A 21,859-nucleotide genomic window follows, 5' to 3' on the forward strand; every position below is an offset into this window, starting at 1 on the left:
AAAGATTGCCTGGAAAACGAGGATTTGGGGGTTGAGGATCGTGGGTATGTTGAGGGCTTTTTCTCTGATATGTATCCCCAAAAATACAAGGTAAGGTACAGTGTAGGAACAGGCTAAAAAAAGTGTCTAATAACAGAGGAAGTGTTTGATGAATTATGGTACATCTACACAAGGGCATACTATGCAGGCATTCAAAATCATGTTTTGCAAAGGACTTCCAATGTTACTAGAAATGTTACTATGCTGTTAAGAGGGAAAAAATAAAGTAGAATATGATTCAGTTAATTATATGAACACACTAAAAGACTGAGGGGTAATACAATAGAATGCTAACAGTGGTTTCCTCAAAGAATGGAGTTTTACAAAAAAGTTGAATTTTCTCCTTTAGACTTTTCAGTATTTCTTGAAGTTTCTTAAAGGAAAATTTTATAACCCACACACGAGTTTTAAAGGGTATGTTTCCCCTTTGTTGAAGGAACCTTTTACCAACGAAAACCTTGATCCCTCTTAGAAAGGAGCTTAGTGAAGCGGGACCTGGACCCTTGCAAGGAGGGTTCTCTCTCCTTGGGACACACTCACAAGTTGTCGTCCCTGAGACTGTCGTCCTCTTCCTCTGGCTCTTCCTCCTCTGCCTCACTACCCTGACTACCGTACACTGCTGACTTCAGAGTGGCAGGGAGTTCCTGAAAATATCTGTTGACAATGACTTCCTCGGCATCCTCGTTCTCTCTGTTCATCCAGAAACTCTCCCATCGGCTGTAGACAGTAAGTGGTGGTTCACAATCACGATGCCTAGAACTACACTAAAGTCATAATTTCAAAACCTGTCAAAAAGCCCCTGAACCCTGCCGGAAGGGGACAGCAACAAGGTAAGCTGGGCATCCTGCTTCTCATGAATTAAAAATGGTACCCTGAAGCCACAAAGTCCTATGTGGCCGCAAAATCAAATAGCAGGAACTCTGGGGTAGGCTAATGGCCTTTGAAGGCATTAGACATGCATGGTACAGCTCTCGGCTGGACAAAATTATTCAGGGAACAGCATATCTGGTGTAGAAAAGGTAGTGATATTAAACAATCTTCTAAATCACACAGGCACCACCTGTAAAGTGACATTGGGCTGATAAACAATTAAGTCCTTTAATTTACCTTCAGAGGACTCTGTGGGAGATATTGATGGTTTAATATCACAGGATTATACAAAGAGCATGTAAATATATTTACATGCTCTTTGTGACACTGGCAGAGAAGGAGAAAGTATGTGTAAGGTTTGAGAAGGTAGATGCCAATTGTTTGTGGGATTTGGGGACACTTGTAAACTTAATTTAGACTTTTTTGGCAAGGGCAACAAAAAAGACTCATGAAAAAGCTATTTAGTATAGGGTGGGCACATGTTCTGCCCAAGTTGAAGGAAACAACTAAAAAAGGAAAAAGACCAAAATAAAGCACAGCAAGAGGTGAACTATTAATTCATAAGAAAATGGCCCTTCTGTGTCCCATGTGTTCATGCGCACGCAGACACATTTTGAGTTGGCCTAGATAGCTCATCTGCTCAGCTAAATCTCTGGGATTCATTCCAAAACACAAGATGGGCTCCTAAAAAATTCCAATCAAATAGAACAGGTTCTAAAACAGATCAGTCAAATGGGGTAAGAAGCCTTTGAATGCAAGGAGAGACCTTGTGGAGAGAGAAAGAAGTCAGTCTGCTAAACAAGGCCTCCTTCATAAAGTGTTTGCCCTCAGAGGAGGACAGCTGTATGAGCACCTTGAAGGGTTCCAGCAGATGGACCATATCGGGGAGAGGGAGCCCCCTGGCCGCTCAATCTTCACTTTTTCCTCGCCGTTTTTGTTCCGTATGCTGATTATTCCATTGAACATCCCCAGAGCCAGGTACTGACCATCATTTGTCCAGCTGTTGACATACCAGCAAATGGCACAGACAGAGGGAAAAGAACACACGGAAAGTAAAGCCAGTGAGGATGGTGCCTTGGTGGAGACAGAGTTTAATGAGACAGCAACTACTAGGCTCATCCTGGTCATGATATAAAAATTAGAGGGCCAGACTTAACATACCATTTACTTCTGGGATCAACAGACAGATGTAAAGGCAATAGCACCTTTTTCTGAGCTCTCACATCTCTTGGTACAGACCTCCACCACAGCCCTCAGCTTGTGCCTGCATCGCTGGGTCAGCCTCCATTCCCCACTCACCACTTCAACATCCTCCCACTTCAAGGGCTCATTAGGAACAAATTCTGTACCTTGGTATATTCCCAGTCTCTAGAACAGGTGCTTAACAGATGTTGAATGAAAGAAAAGCTACACCCAGAAGCTGAACAGTGAGAATGGCTACCATTTATAGTGTCCTCTATACCAGGCACTGTGCAGCATGCTTTCAGATTCGTTAGTTTGTGTGTACTTCACAAAAGCCCTATCAAATCAGTATTTTTATCCAGTATTATCAGATGAGAAACCTGAGGCTCTAGCTCAGAGAGATTTGTTGTAATTTTCCTAAGGTCACAGAGCCTGTCAGTGATCCATCTGGATTTGAATCCTGGTCTAGCATCAAAGTCTGTGCTTTCTCTAGTGCACATGCTGCCTGGACAGGACAAACCTGCATCCCCATAGTCTCCAATGAGGACAGCTGCAGGCTGAGGAGGTTTGTAGCTACACAATTTATAGTTTTTCCTTTGCTTGATGATCAGAGGCAGGTACAAGTCCTTCCCACCATGGAGACAAGAGAAGAGGAGGAAATACAGAGGCCCAAACCCACCAATTAACACAGACCTTCTCTACTATGTGAATTCACTGGATTTTGAGGTTGTTTCAAGAGGAGGAAACACAAAGCCTGCTTTCAGAGCTGTCCCTGACTTACCTACAACAGGTGATCTTGCTGCTAGATTTGTGCTTGGAGACAGACTTCTGTTCAGGAGACCACAAGCCTTCAATGCAAAGTAATATATAAAAAAAGATAGATTGGCTGGAATATCACTCGGCAATAAAAAAGGAACAGATGACTGATACACACACAGTTTACAATCTCTAGGGATTTATGGCTAAGTGAAAAAAGCCAAAAGCCAATCTCAAAAGATCACATACCATATGATTCCATTTTATAAATTCCATTTTGAAATGACTAAATTCTACAGAAATGGAGAACAGATTAATAAGTACCAGGTACCAGATGATAAGGATAATAGGAAGTTGGGGGGGTAGACGATGATAAGGAGTATCTTCGTGGTGACAGTAATCTACACAAGTGATGAAATGACAGAACTATATATACAGATTGACCAGACCCAGCTTCCCAGCTTTGATATTATACAATAATTACATAAGATATATCCATGGGGGAAAGTGGATGAAGGGTACACAGGACTTCTCCATTATCTTTTCAACTTACTGTGAATCTATAATTATTTCAAAATAACAAGAAAAAAAGGGAAGATAGATTGGTGAATGTCTAGCCAACTTTTCAGGTGTTTTACTTAAAGAAATGGCAACTTCAGTGTAACTATTACATTCCAACCAGAGTACAACTTAGCAGTCAAAGTAATGAATGATGCTTTCTGGGAATCCGATTTCCTCTCCCAGGCCTCATCCACAGCACATGACCTATATGAGTCATGCCTTGTCCATGGCACACTGGTCACCTTCGGCTTGCGCCTTCCTGTCCCCAGGTGCTCTGGCTCAGGGCCTCACAACAGGTGTATGTTTAGTCAAGATAAGCAAATTCTACCCTTTGCTTGAGTCATAAAGCATAACCAAGAAAGTAAATATAGTGCAAAAATATTTTTATATAGCAAGGTGCAACATCAAACAAATTATTTTTTCCCCTTTCCCTGGTCCGGAATATTTCCCCCAAACATTTCCACCTGTGTGCATATTATCTGTGCTCCACTGAGTGTGCGCAGAGCGTCTAGCTGAAAGAAACCCCACCCTCCGGGGCCCCCCTCAGCAGTGTTTACCAGAGCAGGCTCGGCATGTAATCACATGGCCCAAGTCCAAGTCCTGGTTCCACCACTTACCAGCTGGGTGACCTCCAGTGAACTGCTTGCTCTAAGCCCCAATTCTTTTTCATCAGTGGAGTGAAAATGAGAATAAATGAGAATAACAACCCCTGACCTCAGGGGTTGTCATAGAGCTCAATTAGAAATTTATTTTTAACCCTTAGCACAGTGCCCAGCAAGCACATCACAAACATTCAACTAGCACTATTATTACTATTACATTTTTACAAATTCTACCTCCCCTCCTACCCACGACCACAAGTTTTTTGATGGCAGAGATTCATTTTGTCTTTTTAATCCCAAAAGTAAGCATACAGACTAGTGCCTCACATGGACAAAAGACTGTATTTTATTAATGAATGAAAGTCCTTTCCCCTTTTATTTATATATTCTCTCTTCTGAACCTCAGAATTCTGTCAGTGAGATAGAATGGTGAGAACATGTTCATCTAGATAAGGAAAGTGAAACACTGACAGGGATTAGATCTCTGACTCCTCCATAATGGTGGTTCTGTTGTACACACTATCTCTTAGCGAGGAAAACAAAACTGATGAGCTAAAAGTCAGAAGTGGCCTTGGAGATGACCTACAAGCCAATGCTCACTTTCCCTCCCTGCCTTGATGGACATTACACTGACCCCTCTTCTGTGCCAGCTCCACATCAGTGCCCTGGGTGGGGCCAGGGTGAATGCCTCAAGGCATCTGTCCCCTCAGGGAGCACAGCTACAGCCACCACACCAGCAGTAACAGTGACACGCTGCACAGGAAGCACAGCTAAAATGGTGAGGAATTTCACACATACACAGAGGGTGGAGGACACAGAGGTAGGGAACAACTGAACTGTTCCTGACAGGGTAAGGCAGGGAAGGCTTCCCAGAGGTGACAATACCAAGTTATGTCTGTGTCCTCCCATCCTTCTTACCATCTCCCTTCCCTGGGAGGGGAAGGGAGCCTTTTTTGCTGTTTCCCAGATTTCTTCCCAGACTCAATGTCATCATTCACTCTCTTAGTTTCTACACAATTTAAAGAACAACTGTCGTTTCCCCACCGCCTCAAGCTGCCAGACATTGAAGGGAGAGAGATATCATTAACTCTCTCAGGACAAAACCACCTCATTCTGGATGAATTTCATTTTTCACCCAGATGTGCAGTTATTCCAGGATAAAATATTGGGAACCTACCAAAGTCACTGGAGGAACAAGATGCAAGCTGGTGGGTAACAGGATTGTAGGAGACACACTGGATAGAATCATTGTGCCTGGGAAGTAAACAATTATAGATTATTATGCAGCAAACCGCAAACCACAGGCTCTCCAACTACATACCACAAGCTCTTATGCAAGTGACCAACAAAAAAAGCACAGGAATTAATTCTCCTTCCCCTGGATTCCCCCCCCCCCATTTTATCTCTTAAACATTACCCACCCATCAGCCTGGCCTAGCTTAAATGCCACCTCCTCCAGGACTGGTGTGCCGGACACCTCCGGTTTCTGAGCTGATAAGATAATGATATAAAGCACTTAGTCTAGTGCTAGCTGCATAGGAAGTGCTTTATTAATGGCTGTTACTCTTATTGTTTTGTGGAGGCCTAGAAATACAAGATGGAGGTCAATGAAGATATTACAGGCTAAGAACTGGAAGCATGCCAAATCCTTAGACAACAATGAAAGGTGAGCGAGTCATATACCACACATGGTATCAGTTTTATTCCTTCACTTCCAGGTAACACTTTACTCACAGCTTCATTCATTCATTCAAAAGTTGTTTGGTGATACAGCCAGGTTCATAGCAGTATTATTCCAAACAGCCAAGAAGTGGAAGCAACCCAAGTATCCACTGACAACCAATAAATGGATAAAGAAAACATAGTCTAAATATACACTATTTAGCCTTAATATTATTTAGCCTTAAGCCCTGGCTCATGTGGCTTGGTGGTTGATCACCAACCTGGGAACCAAAGGATCGCTGTTTTGATTCCCAGTCTAGGGCACATGCCTAGGTTATGGCCCAGATCCCCAGTAGGGAGTGCGTGAGAGGCAACCACACGTTGATGTTTCTCTCCCTCTTCCTCCCTCCCTTCTCTTCTCTAAAAAATAAATAAATAAAATCTTTTAAAAAAACTTTAAAAAATATATATCATTCAGCCTTAAAAAGGAAGAGAATTTTGACACATGCAACAACACAAGTAAACCTTTAGGATATTAGGCTAAGTAAAATAAACCAGTCACAAAAGGACAAAAATACTGTATGATTCCACTTACATGAGGTTCCTAAAATAGTCAAATTCATAGAGGCAGAAAGTAGGATGGTGGATGCCAAGGGCTGTGGAAGGGGAAACGGGAGCTGCTGTTCAATGGGTATGGAGTTTTAGTTTTGCAAAATGAAAAGGGTTCTAGATATTGATTGCACAACAACATCAATATACTTAACACTACTAAACTATACACTTAAAAATGGTTAAGACAGTAAATTCTGTGTTACATGTATTTTACCACAATTAGAAGAAAAAAAATCGTTTGTTGGGTACCTACTACAGGCCAGGCATTGTTGTATCAGGGACTCGGGGTAAACAAAAACAGATGCAGTGTCTGCCCTCCTGGAGCTTCGGGCTGATGGGAGATATCGCTCACTCACCAGAATAAATGTAAAACTACACTATGAGAAATGCCATCAAAGAAACCTGACCAGGTCTCGAGGGGCAGGAAAGGCTTCAGAAGAAACAGCATTCCCTGCTCACTGCAGGCCCTGACAGCTGCAGTGAGCAGGGAAACTATGCAGGGGAACAGAGAAGACTATGGGCAGAGCCTCTGCAGTGAGAGAAGTCTGGGCCACACTGATCCCAAGTTCTCAACTGTTGCCACTGGTGGATGTGAGGCCATTCCCTGAGAAGTAAGGCCATTGAAAGAGGGCAAGTTGAGGCAGGGTAGAATCTGTGATGTCAGACTCACTAAACTTAGTTATATGAACACACTTAGCCCAGCATTGGCTAAGCTAGTAGTGCTCAAGAAATGTTCACTCACCTGTTCACTGCCCAAACATCCTACACCACCATGTACTCCCATAACTTAATTTCAAGTTCAATTGCAGAGGAAAAAGTTCTTCCTTACACCTTTTCTAAGGTGCTTTTGTTACCGTTGTTCAATAAGAGTCAAATAATACCGTACATCTAAATGGTTACTTACGTGTACTTCAGAATGCCTTCCAATTTTGATGTCCAGATAATAACGCTTTTATCAGCTGATCCAGAAGCAAAGCGCTTGCCTAAAAAGATTTTTAAAAAGAAAATTCTCACATTTATTTTAAACCAGCATTTCCCAGAGTATTTCTTAGAAAACTGGGTTTTTAAGGTATCTAATTAGTATCAGCTGCTTCTCTACTCCTTACCAGAACTGGGCAGAAGTACTTTGGAGTCAGGAAGTTTGGGTTCAAATCCTGGTCTGTCTGGCACTGAGTTAACAAAGATGTACTGAGGGCCTACTGTCTGCTAGGATTCATGTTCTGTGCTAAGGGTCAAGTAGTGATTAAAGCACACATAATCCTACCTTCACAGAGTTTAGTGTAGTGGGAAAAGTAAGCATTAAATTAAATTAATCTAATACGAATACAATATGGTAACAAAAGAAATGGGATCTACGAAAGAGAATAATTTGAGGCACCTAATTTAAATGAGGGAAGACTTCTCTGAGGATGAGATCCTTCAGCTGAGACCTAAAGGTTGAGCAAACCTTGGCCAGGTACAAAGAGAGGAGAAAGAGCCATCCACATGGATACAACAGATGTACAAAGACCCGAGGCAGGAAAAGCCCAGCATGTCTAATGGGCTGAGAAGCAGCCAGCACGGAACACCAAGGGCAAGGGGGAAGGTAGATGGGGGCACCCTGATCCTTCCCCGTAGGAAGGGTCTCCAGGGGCTTCAGGCCACAGTTAAGATCTTGCTGTGTATCCCAAAAAAGGCTTTAAGCAAAACAGTGACAGATGAGATTTTCATTTTCACGGCTACTTGGACTTTATAAAAGAATGTACTGGAGAGAAGCGACATAAGTAATTATTAATTACACTGTTACAAGTTTGCAGTGCTTAAAGTAGAGCAGGGTATCACAGCTGCAAACAACAGCAAACCTTTACCTACTCCAGTGAAAGATGATTAGGGGTGAGCACAGGCTGGATTTTGTACACCTATTTAAAAACTTTAGTGAAAAATTTCTACACTTTATTCTTAGGGCAACTGGAAGTTGACCTTGAGCAAGTCACTGTTCTCTGAGCCTCATTATCTGAAACATAAAAGGGATAATCATAATACCTTCTTCAGAGGCTCTTGGCAGGGGTCAACTCAGGTAAGACCTTTCACTGAGCCTGAAACCATAGATATCAGGGGGAGCCGCATGATGCTGCTGCAAATACTAAATAACAGAAGCTGCTCTCATGTGTGATTATTTCCGTCACTTCTCTCCCATCCTTGCAGGCAGAGGGTGATGAAGAGTGTGAGCTACAAGCTCAGAGTCTAAGCTGGAATTCCCAGTGATGTCACTTACCAGGTGCAGGACCTGGAACAAGCCTCTGAATATGTTTCATTTCCTCATTTGAAAAACAAATGCAACAATAGTATTTACTTCACAGTTGTTGTGAAGAGTAAATGAGATTAAAGGGTTTAGGAAAATTCCTGGATTAGAATCAATGCTAAATATAATTAGCTATTATTATTACTATTATTCCTTCCTATTGCCTCATACTGTTTTTTCTTGAACAACAACAACAACAACAAAACCCAGTTCTTACAAACCTCTGGATCACAGTTGCTTATTAAATACTTACTAAAACTTAAAGGGGAAATCAGAAACAAGCAGATTTAAAGAGCAAAACTGTGATTCAGGGTATTTCCATTTCCGTATCTAAGGGAAAAGGAGGGATCGACAGACTTCTTCATCGCTGTGTAGGTGTCAATGAAGAGGCACCACGATAAATTGCAAAGAACAAGGGATCTGCAGTTGGAGGACCTGGTCAGGCCCAGCTCTGCCTGTTACCTGTAATTGTTCCAAGCCCGTTTTCTCACCTGTAAGAGATGCTGAGAATCCCTTTCCGTCTGCTTTAGAGGTCTATTGGGAGGATCAAATGAGATAATGTGTGTGACAGGACTCTGCAAAGTGCTGACAAATGCCACTGACAGCAGCTCACACTCTAAAATCCTCAAAGGCCTTAATGATGTTGCAGGCCCAAGAGTCCTGAAGTTTATAAACTTCCCACAGGTCTCCCAACAGTATTGTCTGAACTTGAACTCATACATATAAAAAGACATGACTACTGTGGCATAGCACACCTGACTGATGACGGCAAGAAATTAGTGCTCTCTTTGCCACTAACCTGCTTTATGATGTTAGCAAGTCACTTAACTTTAGGTCTAAAGCAAAGAGATTGGCCCAGATCAGACTAAACTGTATGCATAAAATTGTGCATATATATGAAGTATGCATTTTTCTAGAAAGGGGTCTATATCTTTTATTGGATCCTCAGAGGTCTGTCATCCAAAAGAAGTTAAAAGCCTGGAGCCTGAATGATCTCCCAGGTTCATTCAAGCACTGTAACACTCTAACTCTACAATTTCTCAGCAGTGGTCACAGAATGTTACCTTCAATATTATATTCAGTTGACCCACGAGGGAATTGAGACTCAGAGAGATTCAATAACCAACTCAAAGAGATTCTGGAGTTGGAACCTGGAGCCATCTCATTCCAAAGCCTGTGTTCTTTCCACTAATCCCATGCTGTGAGTAGCACGGATCTATTTTTAACTCAATATCAATTTCTTGCACACATTCTTCGACCACCACTTCTCCTCTTTCTCATCCCACCTGGTACCCCAATTCCAACAATCCCTCAACTCCACCGGAACCTACCACCTTTCCACTGCCCCTCAACCCTTGCAGTCCTCTCACCCCTCCTTACTCAACTGACAAGTTCAAAGCCAATGAAAATAATCACTGCTTTGCATACACCCTTTACTCCCTTACACTCTTCATTTTCAGAGGTGCTTACAAATCTACCACTTGGTTAAATCCAACTCTCCACCTTCTCAACCCTTGCATCTATGCAGCTCAGAGTGGTGGAGAAAGAGACAATCAAACCAACTGATCTCACGTTCAATTCATGATCATCAGCTTCAAGTAGGTCCTTCATGTCACCGGGGATCTCACTGTACTTCCCAGGTCCATTTTTTATTTTTTCCTTTTGCCTCAACTCTCTCACACTTCCTTTCCCATCCTCACTCTTAGCTGATTTTGCTTCTTATTTTGCTGAAAGAATAAAGAGAATTTCCATTGGAATCCTACCACCACATGCCCCTAGTGTCAGTACCTGCAGTGACATAACCTACCTTCCCACCATGCCCCATCTGTGTCCCAGGTCCCAACTCCCCTTGCCCCCCTGACAACTCTCTAATGTAAGACTCTGGCAATTCCCTCCCCATTCTCTTACAGCACAAAATTTCCTCAAATTCAACATGTCCAAAACTGAGCTCCTGATCTCCCACTTTAAGTTTCTCACCTGCAGCCTTCCCCATCTCAGTAGAGGGCAACTTCATCCTTCCAGTCTCTCAGGTCAAAAACCTTGGCATCACCCCTGACTTCTTTCCTCACACCCCACATCCGATCTATTTGGCTTCACATTCAAACTATATCCAGAACCTGACCACTTCTCACCACTTCCTCTGCTCCCAGAGATCGGAGCCCCCAGCACCTGTGTTACAAAACTTGCCTGGGTGATGCTTCCTTGCTCATCTCCCTGCCCCAACCCTCTCTCCTTGAAGGTTGTTTACAACAACTGGAAGGATCTTTTTTTTTTTTAAAGATTTTATTTATTTATTTTTAGAGAGGGAAGGGAGGGAGAGAGAGAGAGAGGGAGAGAGAGAGGGAGAGAGAGAGAGAAACATCAATGTGCGGTTGCTGGGGGTTATGGCCTGCAACCCAGGAATGTACCCTGGCTGGGAATCGAACCTGGGACACTTTGGTTCCCAGCCCGTGCTCCATCCACTGAGCTATGCCAGCCAGGGTGGAAGGATCTTTTTAAAATGCAAGTCAGATCAGATCCCACCTCTGCTCAGAACTCTTTAATGGTTCCCTATTTTCACTGAGAATCAAAGCCAAAGTCCTTACAACAGCCAACATGATCTGGCCCACCCCTTGCCTGTTACTTTTCTACCCTCATCCCCTACTGCTCTCTCCGATTCCTGCTGCCCCAGCCCCTAAAGGCACACTCCCACCAGAGACCTTTGTAATGGCACTTCCCTCAGAAAGGAATTCTCTTCCCCCAAGTGCCCACAGTCAGAATCTCACTGCCTCCCACCTGCAAGTCTTTGCTCACCTGTCCCTGGCTCAAAAAGTCCACCCTCACTACCCTATTAGTACTATACCCAATCCACTGCTCCAGCCAAGACTCTCAATCCCCTTATTCTGACCTACTTTTTCTTCTTCTCTAACACTTACCATCTTCTAACACACTGTTTAATTTACCTATTTACTATGTTTAGTGTATATCATCCCTCATACTCTCTTTTCTCCCTTCCCCTCTCCCATGGATATAAGCCCTGTAAGGGCAGGGACCTCTATCTGTTTCGTTTTCTGAAGTACCTCAAGCAACTAGAATAGTGCCCAGCACATAGATGGCTCTCAATAAATACTTGTTGAATTGAATGATTAAAATGAAGTCTAAGAGGATAATGGGGGGAAAGACAGGGAATGGTTTAGTCAAGGAACAGGTATAAAGGACCCGTGGACATGGACAACAGGGTGGGGACTGACTGTGGGAGGGGGATAGGGGAAGTAGGCGGGGCAGGGGAGAGCAATGGGGGAAATATTGGGACAACTGTAATAGAACAATTGAAAAAATAAAATAAAAAATGAAGTCTAAGAGACATAACTATCTTCTGCAAGTTGTACTTTAGCTTACTGAAAAGAATTCAATTCATGATCATGACCAAGGAGAAAAATGGAAAGTTATGAGGCCATTACAGAGCCTGTAAACCCAGAGCAGCCTCTTACCATCCTTTGCATATGCCACACAGTACACAGTGTCTTTGTGTCCCTTTAGGGGCTGAAGTAAAGTGCCATCAGAGGTGTCGTAAACCTGGCAAAAGGGAGATAAAAGTACAGATTATCCACATGGCATTCATTAATTAGAATTCCTATAGGTTGCTGCTGCTATTTTTGTTTTTATAAGAAAATATTTGTCAATATTTTAAATGTATATCGAGTAAAAACTGCATTGAGAAACCAAGAAGAATGTGACAAATGTTGGTAAACCCAAGAAGCAGAGGTCTCAATTCTGGGGCGTCTGTTTACCCTGGTGCATTTTATTACCAGGAACATATCGTTAATCCTCAATAAACAAGAATTTACTCTGCAACTTCTCCACAAATTTCACTCATTCTTATGTGAGTTTGGATATATTACCAATTGAGCTAGGCCCACCCAAAGAAAGCCAGCACATATAAAGAGCAACCTACAACACAATTAAAATTTTAGTGCAACATTATAGAGGATGTTTCGTATTTGCTACCAAGAGTTTGAAAGTCACAGATCTGAGCTCCAGCTTTGCAAATCAAAGGGAGTATCATAAAATTCAGATGTAATGGGAATTCAGGTATTTTACAGCTGTGTCACACCTATAAATATGCAGAAATTTAAAACAAATGCATCTGAGGAATCAAGGCAAGCTTTTCCAAAAATGATTAGTGTTGGAAAAAATAACCTATGAAAAAAATAACTAAAAGGATTTGGACTGTTTACCCTGGGGAAAAGAAGTCTGCAGAACAATTTACCAAGACTTTAAAATTATACAGTTACCACAAAAGAATGGAGATCAGTCAGTCTGCATATCTAGAGACAACAGAGTAAGAGGAAGTCAACTTACGCAGAAGGAAGGAGACATCATACAAAGGTTTTCAGGTCAAACATAAAGAGTTCTCTGAAAATTACTTTTATACACTGGGATAGGTTCCAGAGGGAGCTTATATTCTTTGAAAATATGAAAAATGGCACAGCATCCATATGGAGCTGTTTAGGTAGGCTAGTGCCTAAAAGTTGGGGTCAGGCTGTCTGGCTTCTCATGGGGGAAGCCCCTTCAATCCTGTTGCTTGAATTTTTCAGGACAAAATGTGAACTGACACTAGCCTGGTTTCAAAGACATTTTGATTAATTGTTTTCAACCTTTCATGGGTGTCTCAAAGTAAAAACGGAAAGATTAATGACTCCAAAGGAGGTATTGTTCACAGGTTCCTATCTGATAGACAGTTTACTTACCTGTTTTAAATAGCCCATTTCCTTCCCTATTAAAAAGTAATGGCTGGTTTTTCCGCCCTTGCCTTTTTTTATCTCAAAAAAAAAAGGGGGGTGTGTCAAATTTCAGAGTACTTACAAGAAGGAAAGGGAAAAAAGCACTTAAAAAGGAAACTCAGACAAAATCCTACCAGTAATCTGTTTCCTGCAGCCAAAATCAGTTGGGTTCCATCAGGCTTAAAAGCGAGGTCATATATACTAAACAGGAGACAAGACAAAAGGACAATTAGGAACCAAAATGATGAGGTCTGCTAATGGCCAGGAAAGCAAACTTTATTTCCATTATAAAACACTATTTGTGGATAAGGGAGAAAAATAATGTTTAAGAATTGCCTTTGGTTGCAAATTCCATTCCACCACCACACTCTGGCAGCCCATTCAATCACATCCACTGGGCACTAGCTCTGCGTCCCAGTTTCCACTTGTCCAGAAACCAGACACTAGATGTGATTCAAAGGGTCCACAGTTGAGGGCACTAATTCTCCTAATAATACCATAAAGTCTAGACAATCTGAGAGAACGTGTGAGGGCTAATAAATCCACATATCTCTGAAAAATTGGTCCTTTATCAAAATGTAACTATTTCCAGTAAATCAGATATTTATTGAAAGTCTCTGAGGTGCTAGGCACTAAGAGATACAAGAGGCACAAATCACAATCCCTTCCTGTCTTCAAAGAAATCACCATCCAGTGGGAAGGTGTGACTCAGAAACATTCACAAAGAACTACCATATGTCATCTATTCTGAAGCATACATTTTCACATTTTAACATCTGAGGTTGGAATGCGTCTTATAATTGATGATGTGTCAGTTTAACTGGCAGCATTTTTTGCTTTCTTAGTGGTATGTAAAATAATGGTATTTTACAATCAATGACCTCTTAGATTAGATGAAATACAGAATATTGTGATAAAGGCTTTAGGAGAAATAAACCCATATCTTATGGTCAATTAATATTTGACAAAGGAGGCAAGAACATACCATGGGGTAAAGACAGTCTATTCAATAAATGGTGTTGGGAAAATTGGAGAGATAACATGCAAAAAAAGAAAGAAAGAAAGAAAGAAGACCCCCTTCTTAAACCATACACAAGAATAAACTCAAAATGGATTAAAGAATGTCTACAGCCATACCACCCTGAAGGTGCTAGATCTCATCTGAATCCAAATGGATTAAAGGCTTAAATGTAAGACTCAAAACCATAAAAATCCTAAATGAAAACATAGGCAGTAAAATCTTGGACATTTCTCATAAGCAATACTTTTTCTGATATATCACCTATGGCAAGGGAAACAAAAGAAAAATGGAATTACATCAAACTTAAAAGTTTTTGCACAGCAAAGGAAACCATCAACAAAAGGAAAAGACAACCCACTGAATGGGAGAACATACTCTCCAACGATACATCTGATAAGAGGTTAATATCCAAAATACAAGCCCTGGCTGGTGTAGCTCAGTGGGTTGAGCACGGGCTGCGAACCAAAGTGTCGCAGGTTCGATTCCCAGACAGGGTACATGCCTGGGTTGCAGGCCATAACCCCCAGCAACCGCACATTGATGTTTCTCTCACTCTCTCTATGTTTCTCTCGCTCTATCTCCCTCCCTTCCCTCTCTAAAAATAAATAAATAGATAAAATCTTCAATATCCAAAATACATAAAGAACTTATATAAAGTTAAATGACTTGCCCCAAAATAAACTGCTACTGAATGGAGGTGGAGCCAGAATTCAAATCCAGGCAGTCTGGCTCCAAAGCCCATGCTCTAACCATTATGCTTTGGGGCCTTCATTATCATTATCATTACCATTACCATATGCCAGAGCTGACAAAATAATTAGCAAGAGTTTCCATGCTTTATCAACAGAAAAAAAGGAGCAGGGTATTATAACCTACTCAATACATTTACATGTAGAATTCACAAAGCTTTAACATATATTTAATAGTTGAGAATTGTTAAAGAGTGCAAACTTACATTATCTCATTTGGTGCTATGAGAACATAATGCATCAGGCAGGCCAGGCACTATTGGCCCATTTTTATCAATGAGGAAACTAAAGAACAAAGGCAAGTTATGTGTCTGTTGCACAGCAGGCTGATGGAAAAGCTGGAACAAGGGTTATTGTTACACCCTTTCCGGTTGGGCATCACTCTTCATAGACGCAAACACAGACCCTGAGCTCTTCAGCTTCCTCACTGTTATGTGTTAATAGACAGGGCCTTCCTGTTTCTTGGGCTTTCTTTCTCCGTGTCTGGGAAAAATGAACTTGGCACATTTCACACTGAGGAGAAGCGGGGCAGTAGAGTGAAAAGTAGAGGGCAGCTGGGCTGAGAAGAGCTGACCTGTCTGAGCTTTTATCCTCACCTACAAAACAGGGATAGAGAGCTGTGCATAAGCCAACCTTGAGCACAGCACCTGCCACCTATGGGTTGTACGATGAGGTACTAGATTTTGGAGGGGTCTGCACCTCTCTTATAGTAAACCTAGGATATGTGGCTCCCTTTCTGTCTTACACATATCTGAGCTCCTCAAAGTGGTTCCTGTGTGGCCTGTTTTTTATAAGATCATTTTGGGTTAAATTACCAGAAAATCATTTCTGAGTGTCTCATTTGGGCCAACCCTTAAACTATCCTCCCTCAGATGTGAAAATTCATTTTATCTGAATATTTGAAATTTGCCTTCCGAAAGTATGACACACATATCTGATTTACCCCAACCTAAATGCTTACTGTATTTAGAATCTGTACAATCCAATTTAGCTCTGAATTATATAGTCTTCTATATTTCACACTGTTTCAGATACTATCTCATGTCCTTTGCATTGGAGTCATATGCAATTTGAGGGGAATGACTCTGTTTTAGACATTTGTTGACCCACATGCATGGCCTTATCCTAGCTACAAAATGAATAGATACATAATCGACAAACTGACAATATTTCATCTTGAACCCCTTGGACTTTAATTACATCATGAGATCACAGAACCTCAGAATTAGGAAAAGCCCTAGACCTTGTCATGTAGTCTAACTCCCTGCCAGGGCAGGAATTTCCTGTAGATGGCCATCCAGCCTCTGCTTGAACACTTCCAGGGCTGAGCAGCTCACCCATCTACAGGCAGGCTATTGTACTGTAGGATGTCCCTCTCTCCCACCCTGCCACCTTTTATGAAAAAGATACATCATCAGATTCCATTTCAGAGAGACAGAGGGTGAGTCCTACAAATTGTCCTCTGCCAGTGCTGTGCCTACCCACTATAAACTGAAGTCCCAAGGAGCCTCTCTAAATCCTGCACAATCTGCCCCAGTCCCCCTTACTTGCTTTGGTATCTTCGGCAAATTATTTCACCTTGTTAAGTCTCAGTCTCTTCATCTGTAAATGGGGTAACAGTTCCAACCTCTCATGTTGTGTAGATTAAACAAGGTAATGCTTGTAAACACAGTCAGACCTACAAGTACTCAGTAAATACTACCTAGTATGAATTAACTCCAGTAAATATTAGGATTACAGCAGATGCTGGCCTGACTGGAATAAGATAGGCTACCCAAATAAGGCATCATAGTAGAGACGAACCTGAAGCAGTGCTCTTAAGGAAGAAAATGAAGTTCAGAGAAGAATTATATAGTATTCAGGAAGGGCCTTTGGATAGGAAAATGGAGTTTATAGCTAAACTAAAAAGCATAAATTTGCCCTTGCTGGTGTGGCTCAGTGGATTGAGCATTGTCCTGTGACCTGAAAGGTTTCACGTTTGATTCCCAGTCAGGGCACATGCCTGGGTTGCAGGCCAGGCCCCCATGGAAATAGCGTGAAGGCTGAGAAGTCCCAAACCGTGCCCCCACAAGCCTAGTTTGGGGGCTGGGAAGAGAGGTACGGCAGTGATTAAGAGCTACTATGCATATAAATAACAGCTGGCTAGTATTATAGAAATGCCATTTCCTAATTGCTGTGCTTCCAGAGGCAAGGAAGATGGGCATAACTTTAACTTGTAGCTCATTACAGGAGGTGGATCACCCTGCCTCAAGAGGCAAGGAGGCATTTCATCCTGCCTCACTGGCCACGCCTGCCCAGACTGACAAGGTGTGGGGGGCGGGAAGCTTCGATGTTACCGCACCTGCAAAAAACAGCAAGGAACTCGCATGAGATGCAAGAAATCCTTCGAGACGTAGAAGACTCGGTGGGAGTATTTAAACTGGGTGCACATAACAATTCGCTTTCTTGGATGCACAGTTCCAGATTAGGAACTGGAGAACACAGAGCCACAGCTAGCTGATGGTGCTGGAAATTGCAGAGCACAGATGACTGAAGAAGCCAGAATGCTGAATGGGAACCTGCCTAGCTAAGCTGCAGACTTCCTTTTTTTTTTTTCCTGAGAGATGGTACCTCTGAGTGGCCTGGTTTGGCAAGGGAAGGCAAAACTACGCATGTCTATGGGTGTTTGGGGGCTTGGGGACATGAAAGCAGAATTCTGCCATCATTCTAAATCTCTATAACTTTTAATAAATACTCCCTTTCCTTTTCACCTAACTTTGGCATTAGGAGTTACATTTTCAGCGATGGACAACAGAACCCCAAACCTGTTCCAGAACCTCATGACCTGATGTTCTATTACAACAAGGCTTAAAAGCAAGGAGAGAATCCTAAAAGCTGCAAGGGAAAAGCAGGTAATTACCTACAAGGAAGCACCAATTAGACTGGCATCTGATTACTCAACAGAAACATTTCAGGCCAGAAGTGAGTGGTGCAAAATATTGAAAAGCAAGGACCTACAGCCAAGGCTACTTTACCCAGTGAGGCTATCATTTAAACCACAGGTGGCAAACACAAGGTCCACAGTCCAAATCTGGCCCTCCCCCTTGTTTTATCTGGCCTGGCACCTTGTTTCTACCCAGCAGCAGTGCCGAGCTCTCACTTAACTGTTAAGGAATAGTTATATTTCTACAGTCCTAAAATCACATTTGGCAACTGCGTGGCTGATGTGGCCCCCAGTGAAAATGAGTTTGACACCCCTGACGTAAACTTGAAGGAGAGATAGGAGCTTCCTAGACAAGAAAAAGCTAAAGGAGTTTGGTAACAAATGTTAAAGGGAGAAGAGGGAGGAAGAGATGAAGGAGGAGGGGGAGGAGGAGGAAGAGGGAGGAGGGGGAGGAGGAGGAAAAAGAAAAAAAAGAGGAAAACAATCTAACAATAAAATGACACTACAAATGTATCTATCAATAATCACCTTAAATGTAAATGGCTTAAATGCTCCAACCAAAAGACAAAGGGTAGCTGAATGGATAAGAAAACAAGACCCATATATATGCTGCCTCTGACAGACCCATTTCAGATCAAAAGATACACAGACTAAAAGTTAACAGTTAGAAAAAGATATTTCATGCATTTGGAAAGGAAAAAAAAAGCGGGGTAACTACTTATATCTGACAAAATAAACTTTAAAAACCAAGGCTATAGTAAGAGACAAAGAAGGACACTACATAATGATAAAGGGAAGAATCCAGCAAGAGGATACAACCCTAGTAAGCATTTATGTACCCAAAACAAAGGAACACCTAAACATGTAAAGCAAATCTTGATGGACATAAAAGGAGAAATCGACAGAATACAATCATAGCTGGAGATTTTAACACCCCATCAACTTTAATGGATAGATCTTCCAGGCAGAAAATCAGCAAGGAAACAGCGGCCTTGAACAGACACACTAATCAATGGATTTAACTGATATCTTCAAGAGCATTTCACCCCAAAGCAGTACATACTTTTCAAATGCACATTGAATGTTTTCTAGGATAGACCACATGTTGGGACACAAAACAAATCTCAATAAATTTAAGAAAGCTGAAATCATATCAAGCATCTCCTCTGACCACAATGCTATGAAACTAAAAATGAAACCAAAAATCAATCACAAGAAGAATACTGAAAATCACATAAAGACATGGAAGCTAAATAACACGTTAAACAATGAGTGGGTCAACAACAAGATCGAGGATGAAATCAAAAGATACCTTGAAACTAATGAAAATGAGGACACAATAATCCAAAATCTATGGGACACTGGGAAAACAATCCTAAGAGGGAAATTCATAACATGTCAGGCCTATCTAAAACAAAAACAAACAAACAAAAAAAACAGAAAAGTCCTGGCTGGTGTGGCTCAGTGGATTGGGCAACAGCCTGTGAATGAGAAGTCGCAGGTTTGATTTCCTGTCAGGGCACATGCCTGGGTTGTGGGTCAGGTCCCCAGTTGGGGGCGTGCGAGAGGCAACGGACTGGTGCTTCCCTAGCACGTTAATGTTTCTCTCCCCTTCTTTCTCTGAAAATAAGTAAATAAAATCTTAAAAAAAAGAAAAAGCTAAAATAAATAATCTAACTTCACACTTAAAGGAACTTGAAAATAACAAAATTCAAAGTGAGTAGAAGGAAGGAAATAATAAAAATCAGCACAGAAATGAATCTCTGAAAACAATACAAAAGAACAATGAATCCAAGAGCTTGTTCTCTGAAAAGATACACAAGCCCTGACCAGTATGGTTCAGTTAGATGGGCCTCAGCCTGCAAAGAGAAAGGTCATGGGTTCAATTCCCAGTCAGGGCACAAACCTGGATTGCTAGCCAGGTCGTGACTGGGGCGAGTGCAGGAGGCAACCAATGTTTCTCTCACATCGATATTTCTCTCTCTCTTTCTCCTTCCCTTCCCCCTCTCCAAAAATAAATAAATAAAATCTTTAAAAAAAAAGAAAGAAAGATAAACAAGATTGACAAAACTAACCAGATTCGTCAAGAAAAATGGGAAAGGATACAAATAAATAAAATCAGAAATAAAAGAGGAGAAATAACTGACATCAAAAAAAATACAAAGGAGTGTAAGAAAATATTATGAACAATTATATGCCAACAAACTGTACAACCTGGACAAAATGGATAAATTCCTAAAAACATACAATCTTCCAAAAATAAATCAGGAAGAATCAGAGAATCTGAATAGACAGATCACACCTAACAAAACTGAAGCAGTAATCAAAACTTCCCACAGGTAAATTTTAGCAAGGAATTAACACCTCTCCTTCTCAAACTGTTTCATAAAATTTAAGAGGATGAAGGCTCCCAAACTCATTTTACAAGGTCAGCATTATCCTAATTCTAAAACCAGGTAAGACACTACAAAGAAAGAAAATTACAGGCCAATATCCCTGTTGAACACAGACGGCTAAAATTCTCAACAAAATATTGGCAAACCAAATACAGCAAAGCATCAAAAAGATCATACACCACAATCAAGTGGGATTTATTCCAGGAATGCAAGGTTGATACAAATTTAACAAATCAATAAACGTGATTCACCATATAAACACAATGAAGGATAAAAGCCACATGATCATACCAAGAGATGCAGTTAAAAGATTTTGATAAAACCCAGCACCCACTTATGATCAAAACTCTCAGCAAAGAGGAAATAGACCATACCTGAAAATAAAGGCCATATATGACAAACCCACTGCCAGCATCATGCTCAATGGGCAAAAACTACAAGCGTTCCCCTTAAGATCAGGAACAAGACAGCAATGTCTGCTTTCACCTCTTATTCAACATAGTATTGGAAGTCCTAGCACAGCAATCAAATAAGAAGAGAAAAACAGCATCCAAATTGGAAAGGAGTAAAATAGTCTTTATTTGCACATGACATGATGCTGTACCTAGAGAACTCCAAAGATTCCACCAAGAAACTACTAGAACTGATAAAAGTATTTAACAAACTAGCAAGATACAAAGTTAATCTCCAGAAATCAGTTGCATTTTTATATGCCAACAATAAACAGAAAGGAAAGTTAAGAAAACAATTCATTCACAATAGCTTCAACAAGAATAAAATACCTAGGAGTAAACCTAACCAAGGATATAAAAGACCTGTACATGGGAAAATTATAAGACACTGAAGAAGATACAGATAAATGGAAGCACATACTGTGTTCATGTATAGGAAAAATTAACATCATTAAAATGTCTACACTACCCAAAGCAATCTATAGATTCAATGCAATTCCTATTAAGATTCCAATGACGTATTTCACAGAACTAGAACAAATATATCAAAATTATATGGAACCACAAAAGGCCCCTCACAGCAACAGCAATCCTGAGAAAGAAGAATAAAGTTGGAAGAATCATGCTACCTAATATCAAACTATACCACAAGGCCTTAGTAATCGAAATAGCCTGTCTGACATGGAAACAGACACATGGATCAATGGAACAAACTAGAGAGCCCAGAAATAAACCCACACTTTTATAGTCAATTAATATTTGACAGAGGAAACAAGCACATACACTGGGCTAAAGATAGTTTATTCAATAAATGATGTTATGAAAATTGGACAGATATGTGCAGAAAAATAAAACTAGACCATCTTATACCACACACAAGAATAAATTCAAAATGGATCAAAGACTTAAATGTTAGACCCGAAACCATAAAAGTCCTAGAAAACATAGGCAACAAATTCTCAGATATTTTAGAAATTTTTATCAGATATA

The 21,859-nt window shown here is 41.1% G+C and overlaps 1 protein-coding gene across 7 annotated transcripts in view; it reads right to left on the bottom strand.

The window, feature by feature from the left end:
* IFT122 (intraflagellar transport 122) overlaps positions 1-21,859 on the bottom strand; it is a 74,317-nt gene that overhangs the window by 47,616 nt on the left and 4,842 nt on the right. For 3 of the 7 annotated variants that reach the window (XM_036030769.1, XM_036030767.1, XM_036030770.1), the window contains exons 2-9: positions 13,463-13,529; positions 12,840-12,872; positions 12,036-12,120; positions 7,189-7,267; positions 5,188-5,264; positions 2,873-2,939; positions 1,763-1,909; positions 580-756 (exon numbers count right to left, since the gene is read on the bottom strand). In XM_036030769.1, coding sequence (XP_035886662.1) covers positions 580-756; positions 1,763-1,909; positions 2,873-2,939; positions 5,188-5,264; positions 7,189-7,267; positions 12,036-12,120; positions 12,840-12,872; positions 13,463-13,529 — 732 coding nt within the window. Of the gene's footprint in view, positions 1-579; positions 757-1,762; positions 1,910-2,872; positions 2,940-5,187; positions 5,265-7,188; positions 7,268-9,056; positions 9,078-12,035; positions 12,121-12,839; positions 12,873-13,462; positions 13,530-21,859 lie in introns of those variants that run through there. The other 4 variants (XM_028518026.2, XM_036030768.1, XM_028518027.2 and 1 more) reach the window with 4 other exon arrangements.

This window comes from Phyllostomus discolor, chromosome 7 (assembly GCF_004126475.2).
Source record: "Phyllostomus discolor isolate MPI-MPIP mPhyDis1 chromosome 7, mPhyDis1.pri.v3, whole genome shotgun sequence".
Taxonomy (NCBI): Eukaryota; Metazoa; Chordata; class Mammalia; order Chiroptera; family Phyllostomidae; genus Phyllostomus; species Phyllostomus discolor.